This window comes from Taudactylus pleione, unplaced genomic scaffold (assembly GCF_031769625.1).
Source record: "Taudactylus pleione unplaced genomic scaffold, aTauple2 ptg000386l, whole genome shotgun sequence".
Lineage (NCBI taxonomy): Eukaryota > Metazoa > Chordata > Amphibia > Anura > Myobatrachidae > Taudactylus > Taudactylus pleione.
Genome location: NW_028284787.1, coordinates 8,395,946 through 8,408,015, shown reverse-complemented (window position 1 = coordinate 8,408,015; position 12,070 = coordinate 8,395,946). Strand labels below are relative to the sequence as shown.

Genomic DNA, 12,070 nt, shown 5'->3' with positions numbered 1-12,070 from the left:
CGCCGTGGCACCTTGGCTATTCAGCTGTGTAAGGCTGCCACGTGGTCTTCTGTCAAGATCTTTGTGAGGTATTATGTTTTTGATGCCTTCGCCTCTCAAGATGCTTCCTTCGGGCGGCGGATTCTCCTTTCTCCACAGGATCGTCCGCACCCTTGAAGGGTACTGCATTGGGACATCCCCAAGGTACCCCTGTGGATCCCTAAGGACCCTGAAGTAGAAAACAAGAGATATGGTAAGAACTTACCTTTATCTGTTTCTACGAAGTCCTTAGGGTCCACAGGGCGCCTGCCCTGACGCCCTTTGCTTCAGTAGGGTGTTGTTCTGGTCACCAGTCTTCTGTCTCCTTTGTGTGAGAATGTCAATCTTGTGTGTGCCAGACTTTCTTCTCTCTTTTTCTCCTCCTTCGGCCTATGGCTTAGTACGTAACTGAAGGTGCCTTGGCCTGGGGGCGTGGTATAGGAGGGGAGCCTGATGCATCCTGGGAGGAAGAAATTTTTTACTGTGTGGTGCCCGGTTGATCCCAACTCACCTATACCCCAATGTATCCCTGTGGACCCTAAGGACTTCAGAGAAACAGAGATAAAGAGATAACAAAGGTAAGTTCTTACCATATCTCTTGTTTTTTTAACTAATTAATTTTTTTCCATACAGGTTGAAAGCCTTACAGCAGCACGTAGTGCATCTAGAGCTGGTACTGAACCCTCTGATGCTATTCGTGTAGTGAATGCCGTCCTGACACAAATAGATCAGATTAAAAGGTAAGATTTGTGTTCGATGATTATGCACCACCATAATGCATTATTCTCTTCCTACCATAGAGTAGACAGGAGACCTTGAGTATAAGTGGAGCTGGAGGAGCCTGGGCACCAAATAGATAAGTTTGAAGCAGCAGCACAGACTCCTCGTCCCCTATACTCTCTGCTTCATGCAGCTAGTTTTACTTTTGTGCCCAATGGAGATGGGTAAATTTTTGTCACCTGCCTATGCAGCTGGACATTTCGATTATTTTAATTTATTACTTTAATTTTACTTAAACAGCCGGTGGCGCTGCTGCAGAGGTAACTCTCATGACAGCAGCTTCCTCTCCCTGCTGAAAAAGAAAATTGAAATCTAGTTAGTGGAAAAACAGCAACTAGCTCCGCAATCACCACCGCACCAGGCTGCATCAAAATGAAAGGGATCCATATGGGTTGAGGATGTCAGATACTCCGTGACAGACGTGTACTGGCGGCCATGGCATCTAGATCAATATTCCAATTCTTGTTAACAAGTGAAATCCAGGGCTATTAATCTAGACAAGTGAAATCCAGAGCTATATTCAAACCTTTTGGTTGTATAGTATCTAACTTAAAAATCCAATACTATTTGCCTAAGCATAACCTTGTGAACCTATCGCCACCTCTCTTTGTACCTATAATTAATTCTACAACTGTTAATTTGAGACCCGTAGGATCTCCACCATGTACCTGTGAGAAGTGTCTGGAAACACTATGGCTCTGCAGCTTTCTTATAATATTCCTCCTATGTTCTCTCAATCTCGTTTTCACTGGTCTAATCGTTCCCCCCACATACTGGAGTGAGCAGGGGCATTCAAGTATATATATAGAGTAGTTCGACTCGCATGTAAGAAATTGTGTAATGGGAAATGGTTGTTTACTCGAGGTGGATATAATAGTTGATGCTTTGTTTTGAATATATTTACAAGTTAGGCAATGGATTTATTACATTTAAAACATCCAGATGGTGCGCCCGATAACCAAGTCCCCCCCCCCCCCCCCCCTACTGTAGTGTTTTATTCTCTTAATGTACTAGGGGACAAAATGTTTTTTAGATTCCTATATTTCTTGAATATAATGTTAGGACTTTCCTGTATGCACTTGGATAAAATCGGATCTTGTTTTAGAATCTCAAAATTGGACTTCAAATTACTTTTAATATCTCCAGATTTGGTGTTAGAAATGAATGGGACGAATTCTCCTATTCTAAGTTTAACTCCCTTGTTATTGCATATCCCACTACTGGTCCCAGCTCCTCTGCTGGTCTCTTGTTTCAAATGTGGACCATTGACCTTCAATAGTTCAGATCTCTGTAAATTAGTGGCATAAGCTTTTGCCTCATTGAGTAATAATTATGGGTAACCCCATTGTCTAAAGCTCGCTAACATATCCACCATTTGAACCAAGAAATCGCTCTCATCTTCACAGTTCCACAGATGACGAATTTGATTCTTAGGAATATTCGTAACCCAAGGTCGATAATGGCTACTCTGATGTGTGTAAATACTTGCCAACACTAACTGGTTTCTTATAGTTTGAGGACATTACAATATTGTCCTCACCTATATAAAAGGACACATCTAGGAAATCAATGTGCTCTAAATTAAAAGTGTATGTGAATTTTAAATTAAGTGTTATTTAAATAATCAACAAACTTTTGTGCTAAATCCTAACCCCCATTCCAAATAATAAACAAATCATCAGTATAACGGCCATAGAGGACCAGATTATCTCTATATGCGCCGCTCCAGATAAATTCCTCCTCGATGTGGCCCATATAGAGATTAGCTAAACTAGGCGCAAATCTGGTCCCCATGGCCATCCCCAGTGTTTGTAAATAATAAGTGGATTCAAAAAGAAAATAATTATGCGCGAGTATAAATAAGATAGCATCCAAAACGAAGTCACGTCGTCCCTCAGAGATCATACTATCTTGCTCCAAATAATATTTAGTTGCTTCTACACCCTTAAGGTGAGGTATATGAGTATATAGAGCTTGGCCATCCAAAGTGAGGAATCCCACCCTGGTGTCCATTTAAATCCAAAAAATGTTTGAATAATATCAGTTGTATCTTTTATATGTGACCTCAAATTGACGACGTGACTCTGTAGGTGAGTATCCACAAAGAAAGATAAATTAGACGTGAGTGACCCAATACCCAAAACAATAGGTCTCCCAGGGGGTGAAACAAGAGTTTTGTGGATTTTTGGGAGGTGCTAAAAAATAGGAGTGATAGGCTGCAGTGTAAATAAAAAGTGCAGTTCTTCCCTACTTAAAATCCCTTCGTGCAATGCATCATCCAATAAGTGTTTAAGTTCTAACTGAAATTTGGGGGTGGGGTTGCCATCCAGTACCGAGCAGTAACTCGCATCATTCAGTTGTCTGTAGGACTCTCGTATATAATCCACTATATCCTGGATGACAATCCCACCCCCCTTATTAGCCGATTTTATCACCACGGATGTGTCCTCTCTCTCTCTTTGTTTCAAAGATTTTTGTTCCTATTTGGTAAGATTACTCCTCCCATAGCCTCTTTCCCTTTCTCTTGGGCTACACAGATGTCTGAATTCATCCAGTGTTTTATTATAGAATATAGTTATAGCAGTACTTTCTTGTTCTAACAGGTAGGATTCAAGTATTTTTGCTAATATTGCTGCAGTGTGCTGGAGGAAATCTTTTTTTTTTTTTTTTTTTTACCCTGTGGTTCAGTGTAAACCCCGCCCTTTAGAAGCACCAGGGCAATATCATTAAGCTAATGTGAGCGACCACCATACTTTCTACCTTGCTTATCTCAGGTGATTAGTTGTCACTGTCTGTTCAGTGTAACTTTAACTATCCCCCAGTCTCTTGCTGGAGCACCTCCTTTGGTTGGAGCTCATCGCTATCTCTTCTGTGTTACTGAGATGTTGTAGTTTGTGACAGTTCTTTACATCCTTGCAGGACTCTGGATCGTCAGTTTCTAGCTGTTCCCACACCCTTTACCCTCTTCTTCCTCAGGTGAGATTATATAGGGAAATGCTAACTAGTTACTCACTTCCTGACCTACATGGTGGACAGGTCCTGCTATTTTTTTTTTTTTTAAGGTCTCCGGGGTTTCTTCCGGTTGAGGTGTTTTTTCCTACCCCTGCCCCTGCTCTTCCGACAGTTTCTCTGTTGACTAAGCTGGTAGGTAGGTCAGCTATTTGTGAGCCCAGCTATGCTTCGCAGGACTTGATACGGGGATCTTGCCAGCCGTCTGTAGACCTCCTATCCCTTTTGAATTTCCTCTGGGTCTAAAATTTCTGTCCAGACCTACATCTGTAGCCCATTCGACGTGCTTGTCAGGGGAACTGTTGCTACAACCCTAGGGTTTTCTTCGGATACAGAGTGCACATCTGGATTTGGGCCAGATGACCAGGGTCTGGCTAGGGGTTGGTTTCCGGCAAACCTTTAGGTCACAGGGTTGCTTCCCTTTTTTGTGACAGATTCTGTGTGCCTGGTCTTTTCCTCCTCTCCTACTTACTCTCTGTCCATGGGCTTTGTTAGTATTAACTGGCTGCATAACGAAGGGGATGCGGTATAGGAGAGGAGGAGGCTCAGCTGCTTTGCTGCTGTTTCATACTTAACTGTGTGGTGCCCAGGGTCCTCCAGCTCTACCTATACCCATAGGGCCTGATTCAGACCTGGTCGCAAGCGCTGAGTGCTCGCAACCGGATCGATGGTGGCCCAATGTGCATGCGCGAGACCCGGCTAGTGACGGGCACTCCGTCGCTCCGGGTGTCGCACCAAAGGGGGCGAGCTGTCGATGTTGAGTGACAGCTTGCCCCCTTTGGTGGGCGGGCCGGGGGGGGGTGGTTGCCCAAACTGAGGCGTTTCCATGAGAACGCCTGCCGTTTGGGGGTGGCCCCACTGACATCACATGTGATGTCAGTGGAGAACTTCTAGCTCTACCACAAGGGTCTCGTCGCAAGCCCGATGGTCTTGACCATCGCGACCATCAACCTGGCCTCTCGCTATAGCTTATGGGTGGTCACCCACAGCTATGCGAGCGGCCAGGAGGCCGCACAAAAAAAAAAAGCCCTGATTCAGAGCGAGTGCTCTTTCAGAGCGTCCGGCTCTGAATCAGGGCCATAGTCTCCAGTGTCCCCCATTGACAGAGCCGTAACTACGTGTGCGAGCGTTGCGGCTGCACAGGGCTCTGGGCGGCACCGCCGCTCACCCACTGCTCCCTGCATTTGGCTAGCAGGGTACCTAGAATAGCACCCTGCCCCCAGAATGTGTGCAGCAGTGCCGCCTGGAGCGCCCTTAGGGTTCTACAGACGTTCATATTACAGCTCCCCGGAGCATTCTGAGGATGCTCTGTTCGTTGACTATTGTGGCCCCGCCCCCCTCCACATGACATCACATGGAGGGTCTGACTCGGGAGCGCTAGTTACGGTGCTGCCCATGGACTCTGAGAAAAGGGTTTTACAGGTAAGAACAAAAATTCCTTTTACATAAATCCATGGAAATGTGTTCAGTAAGATACACAGATAAAGCAGTCTGATTTATTTTTGGTATGCATGCAGTTAAACTGAACCTGCAACTCTGTGTGAGTAAGGATGTCAACAGGATGGGAGGGAGGCAAGATGAGCTGCTGCTGCAACGACATCTAGTCCCCCCTAATTGAATTGACACCCTAAGTATTTTAGATACTATATATTCTCTTGTTTAATATTAAAATACTAGAATAAACGGTGCTGTCTTACCACATTTGTGTAGATTTCTTTTTGACTGCCTGAATATCAACCATACACAAAGAGACAGCAGCCACCCGCATTGAATGAAAGTTGTTATTGAACGCTCATTGGCAATTACATTTGTTCTAATCATTTTGTGGTGAAGCACTTTGTTCCACTTTTTATTGTATGCTATGAGTATAGTTGTTGACATTTTGAAGAAACAGAATTTGTCATGAAAAATGTGTCATTTAACGTTTTTGTGTAGTAGTTACCAGCTATGCAGTTAAAACCCTCAAAATTCCTAAGTAGTTAGAGCCAACTGTGAAATTAACGCAGCAGCCCAAACCCTATTACAGTGATGTGCACGCCCATACAATCATCTGACATCTTCCAATTCCTGACTTTTGTGAGATATCCTAATAGTGTGTAAGTGTGTAAAAGATCTTGTTTTATGTTCATCTTAATATTCATCAGATGCAATGGCACATTGTCTATTAACAATTTCTTCTATATAGGTGTTGGTTTCCTTTATACGTTAAACAGTTCATCAGTTACTTTTTGGGCAAGATTCAATTAAGGGTCAATGTGGTAGTTATTCACACTGCAAATCTGTATATAATTAGGCAGCCTTCATTCAGTATCCCTTTTATGTTCATATTATATGGCAGCCTGTTGTGTAGTTTGGGTGCCAATCAGGGATAGGCGTATGCATCACAAGTTGTAACTGAGCTTATATTAAGAGTAGTTTTCAACCAATCTATTGTAATTAGACTGTCTCTATTAAGTTTCCTCCTATATAGGTGTTGGTTAACAGTTCATCAGTCACTTATTAGGCAAGATTCAATGTGCTTACAGCTGGCTTGTAGCTCCCCAGTTAAAGTGCCCTAGGCTATTCAGTTGCAGCCCGCAGGCTGCATTTACCATGGATTTGTGTTCGCACCCACCTAAGATGCAAACAGAAATCTACGAAAAGTAGTAAAAGAGCCGTTACTGCGGTCGCCGCTAGTGCATTAACCCACAGCTCCTGGCACTTATTTCTCACATCTACAAGCGGAAGCTGTTCTGGCAGCACCTCATGAGTAATTGGATTTGCTCCTTACTAACGCACTCTTCCAATCATATGTTGATATTTTCTACTCTCTGGTTCCTAGTGACCTTTTTCCTATAACAACATACATATTTAATGTTCCTGTACATTGGTGAATCCTTAGGCTTCCTGATTGCACCCAGTCAGACCACAGCAAGAAAACATATCCCCAGATGAAGTCCCCATACAACTACTGGGCAATCCGCCGTTTCCCTGCTCACATCAGAACCGCCTATCATTTCCGACAGGTGACCATTGATCCGTCGGGGAATCTGAAATTCTACATGTCAAAAACCCGTAATTTGCTAATCACAATCCTATTTTGATAGTCATCGGCAAATCCGTAAAATCCAACATTTCGCCGATCTCTGCGTCTTGGGATCGGCGAATAGGCCCAACCTGCCGCTAGTGTATGGGTGCCTTAACTATGTCAGCTCTACCATTCTTTTTACATCAGGTGTGCTACACTTTAATCAGTACAGCTGCTTCAGTTATTCCAACCCCATTGCTCACTCCTCAGATACAATTACCTTGTTATTTCCTTAGTTAGCCCCTCCTCCACAATCCGCAGCAATGCTAGGTACTATTATATTTAAGTGCAACACGGCTGCTATGTAGACATATGGGGCAGGCTACCACCATGTCAGATGCAAGCAGAGAGTATAAGCGAGTCCTTATACACCTCTAGTGTTCCCACTAGGCTGTTTTAGCAGGGCACCACGCCGCGCCCTGCCCTATTTCTAAAGGACAAAAAGCACCCTGCCCTCCGGCGCTCTGCCCAGCTGACACAGCCTGCGGGTGCCGTCCCCACCCCTGGGTTGCAGTGTCCCGTGGATGGAGAAAACTGCGGTGTAGCGCCCAGCATCTATTCCCACTGATAGCAGAGCTTGGGGGCAAACCAGCATGTCCGTAAGTGCCAGGCACGCCCCCAAGAGTGAGCAAAAAGGGATGCATCTTAAAGACACACCCCTTTCCCTTGGACACACTCCCTCTTAGGGCGTGCATTCGGCGTGCCGAGATGTACCCTTCCTCTAGGTCCAGCGCCTTACCCGACGCCGGACCTAGAGTGATCATTATACACCTCATTTTCACCATGAAGTGGACCTACCCCAAATAACTCTACAGGCAACATTTGAATTCTCTGCCCTCAATATTTAAAAATATATATTTAGAATATTGGTAAATTGTACGTACAGACAAATTAGTCTATACTGCCGAAACATTTTTCTAAAAGGGGGGAAAAAAAAATATTACTTAAAGATGAATAAAAAAAAAATTGATTTGCACATGTATATTTTGTGTTTTATTTAGGTACCCAAATGTAGTTATCTTGACAACATCAAACATTACTGAGAAAATCGACATGGCTTTTGTTGACAGAGCAGACATAAAGCAATATATTGGGCCACCATCTTCTGCTGCCATTTTCAACATTTATATTTCTTGCATAGAAGAACTTATGAAGGTAAAAATCTCAATTGATAAGCATGATAATATTATGTAGTACACTTAGTGACTGTAATGCTTTTTGTATGCAACATTATTTATTAAGGATGAATAATATTAGAGATGTTGCAGAATATAAGTGTCCCTTATTTTGTTTTACTTAGTGTCAGATAATATATCCCAGACAGCAGCTGCTGACGTTAAGAGACCTGGAGATGATTGGTTATGTGGAAAACAATATATCCAAACTTAGTTTAATGCTAAATGATATATCCAGGTAAGTTTCTGTAAATGTCTTTTTAGGCCCATTATGCATAGAATAAAACAAGCTAGTCTACTTCTCTGCTTATTGTATGTCTGCCCAACTATACAGCCGAGGGCTTATGAAGCTTGCTCTCGCTGTTCTTTGATAAGTGCGTGCGATGCTTATGATCCTACATGAAAAAGAGAAATTATTTAGAAAAAAATCCCCAAGTGGTCATCTTTCTGCTTCTAGCCTCTCAGCATTCTCACTGAAAGTGAATGAAATATAAACTATGCATAACCTCCCCGGCCCTCTCCAAGTAACAGCTTATTTTACCCCAATGGCTGCTGTATGGATTTGCATTATATCCAATAAGAAAACGGGCTTTAAACTAAACGACCTTTCAGCCCCCTATGTGACTTTTTATAGTAATATGGTGACTAAGATTGTAATGTAATTGATCAGTGACCATATAAAAATGATATGGAAAGAAACACAGCTGTGAGTGTGAGTAGCTGGTCTTGAGGTGCTACTCTCACTTACAGCTTGACTTAGCTGGAAAGCCAATCGGTCTGTGATTAGGCCAAAGGTTCCCAAACTCTGTCCTCAAGTCAACCTAACGGTCCAGGTTTTAAGGATAACCATGCTTGGGCACAGGTGACTTAATTAGTACCTCAGGCTTTTGATTTTACCGTCTGTGCTTAAAAATGGCTATCCTTAAAACCTGGACCGTTAGCGTGACTTGAGGACCGAGTTTGGGAACCTCTGGCCAAATTGCAGACCGATTTGGTTGTGTGAATGCAGGAGGTCATTGGGAAATTTTGCTATGGGGTAACTGATACATCCAGTTACAATTTCTGATTACAAAACTAGAGCAATTACAAGCCATATTCTCCCACTGCTAGTAAACCAACATTAACTGGAGAAATGTTAAGTAATGGGTGAGTGAGGTCTTGGGGTATAAATGACATGTGACTGGTTTGCCGCAGCATGGTACAACACATACCTCCTAAACTGCTGCTGTAACTGTTTTCCATGACCATAACTCCCAAACACTTGAAATCATTCACTGTAACCATACTTAACCAAATTAATAATCAAAATAATTTTGCCAATTCTGTATTTTGTGCAGGAAAAGCGAAGGACTTAGTGGTAGAGTCCTAAGGAAACTTCCCTTTCTAGCACATGCACTTTTCGTACAAGTAAGTATATAGTGTATCTAAACTTTGTACAACTGGTCAACCAACAGTTGAAAAGTTACTTTTTCACTCTTAGAGTATTACAGGAATACAGTCTCCCATATCCAAATATTCCGAAATACAGATTTTTTTTTTATAGTATGATTGGGATAGTGACACCTTTGCTTTTTGATTGTTTAATGTACACAAACTTTGTTTAAGGCACAAAATTATTCAAAATAAAGTATAAAATTACCATCAGGCTTTGTGTATAAGGTGTATATGAAACATAAATGAATTTAATGTATGTACACAAACTTTGTTTGAGCCACACAATTGAAATACTGTATACAATTACCTGCAGGCTGTGTGTATAAGGTGTATATAACACATTTTGTGAGTGACAGCAATCTCATTCTGTGAGAGTGCTGAATCTGCCATTAACCACATGGTGTCATGGCATACCATATCTGTATTTCACAAGGAACACGTCCATTAAGGCGTCAGTCTTAATGATCGTAATTTCATTGCTTTTTGAAGTTTGAGTGGCAGAAAATCAATAGGTTTTGTGAATTTTCAGATCATGTATAAGCAGCCTTAATGGGACGTATGAAACCGTAAGATTTTTTGTCTATGGAATTTCATAGCTTTTTAAAAATTTATTAACTATCAGGGTTTGGATGAGCAAACCGGGCCACCTGCAGGGGAGAAGGGCAACAAAATGGTACTCTAACTCAGGTGGAAGAGGGACAGCACACAGGAGGTTGGTTTGGGAGGTGCAGAATGCGAGACGGCTGTAGGCGTGTGGGGTAGCGGCAGCAGTGGTGCAGTGCAAAGGAGGCATCAGTGGGCGACAGTGGGCTCACTGGTAGTGCATATGCACCTGAGAAAATCAAATCAATAAGTCACAGATGAATGCAGCAGTGATATCCATTTACACATCTGTTAAAAATTTAATTTGTAAGAAAAAAAGAAAAGCGTAGCCCCGCCCCCTAGAAAACCACCAGCCCCGGGCTTTGGAGGCTCAGTACTGGTTGTGCTAAATACAGGGGACAAACGACATAGGGGTCCCCTGTATTAAACACAACCAGCACCAGGCTTTTCAGAACCTGTTCTGGTTGCCAAAATAAGAGGGACAAATGACGTAGGGGTCCCCCGTATTTAGCACAACCAGCACAGGGCTCTGAGCTGGTTCTGGAAATACATGGGGGAAAAAATGCATAGGGCCCCCCTGTATTTCCCAAAACCAGCACCGGACTCCTAGCAGGGGGGTGATGCCACAGCCAAGGGAGCCCTTTCACTGGGCCCCTCAGCCGCAGCATCACCCCGACCGCTAGTCAGCCCAGGCCGGGTATCCCTGGGGAGTTGGGGACCCCCCCCCAATAAAGGGTTCCCCCTCCTCAGGGCACCCCAGGCTGATTGCCCGAGACTAACCTCAGCACCCCTGGGCGGTGGGTGCTGGGTTGATTATGTCAAGTGTGGTGCATTTGAAAATATAAATATTGGCTTTTGCTGTGGAACTACAGTTCCCAGCAAGCGTCCCCCGCATGCTGGTACTTGGAGAACCACAAGTACCAGCATGCGGGGCATTACGGGCGTGCTGGTAGCTGTAGTTCCATAACAAAAGCAATATTAAAAATACACACAACACACACCGTAGAAAAGTATTATTTTATTAAAACATACATACACACACACATGTACTCACACATGCACACACTATCTCACATACTCGCCTAGTATCCCTGAAGCCAATCTGTCCACTTCTCCAGTAGGTAATGCAAAGGTGTACCTGTAATAAAAACTCCATACTCGCCTCCTCCTGTGCGTAGATCTGTCCCCTTCATTCCAAAGTAGGCAAATCCTGGGACTTGGCAAAATAAAAAAATTAATTACCCGGTCCCACGGATATTAGTAGTGTCCTCTAAGGACACTACAATCAGAATGAGAGCTCCGCTGCAAGATTTTTTTTTTTTACACTCAGGGGTAGGAGGTACAGGAAGTCACACACACATGGATAGGGGGGTACAGGGTGTCACACACACACACACAGGGGTAGGGGGCTACAGGGTGTCACACACACAGGGCCACCTGCAGGGGAGAAGGGCAACAAAATAGTACACTCAAGGCCCCCGTACATCAGAGATGGATTGCAACAATTGTGCAATTTGCAATCAGTTGAAAATGGGAAAGATTTTTATACACAATCGATTGCAAATTGCACGATTTATGCAATCCATCTCTGATCTATGGGGACCTTAACACAGGTGGAAGAGGGGACAGCACACAGGAGGTGGTTTGGGAGGTGCAGAGTGCGAGACGGCTGTAGGCGTGTGGGGTAGAGGCAGCAGCAGCGGCGGTGCAGTGCAAAGGGGGCTTCAGTGGGTGACAGAGGGCTCACTGGTAGTTCGTATGCAACTGAGAAAATCCAATCAATAAATCACAGATGGATGAATGCAGCAGTGAGATCCATCTACACATCTGTTAAAAATTTAATGTGTAAAAACCGGGCCCCCCAGCTGCAGCATCACCCCGATCACTAGTCAGCCAAGGTCGGGGAGTTGGGACCCCCCCAATAAAGGGGTCCCCCTCCTCAAGGCACCCCAGGCTGATGGCCCGGGGCTAACCTCAGCACCCC

General features: G+C 43.8%; 1 protein-coding gene across 5 annotated transcripts in view; it reads left to right on the top strand.

Annotated features, from left to right (window-relative positions):
• Window positions 1-12,070, top strand: part of TRIP13 (thyroid hormone receptor interactor 13) — a 186,248-nt gene that overhangs the window by 131,475 nt on the left and 42,703 nt on the right. For all 5 annotated transcript variants that reach the window (XM_088445702.1, XM_088445698.1, XM_088445697.1 and 2 more), the window contains 4 exons: window positions 652-758; window positions 7,876-8,029; window positions 8,175-8,287; window positions 9,387-9,456. In XM_088445702.1, the coding sequence (XP_088301828.1) occupies window positions 652-758; window positions 7,876-8,029; window positions 8,175-8,287; window positions 9,387-9,456 (444 nt within the window). The remainder of the gene's footprint in view (window positions 1-651; window positions 759-7,875; window positions 8,030-8,174; window positions 8,288-9,386; window positions 9,457-12,070) is intronic.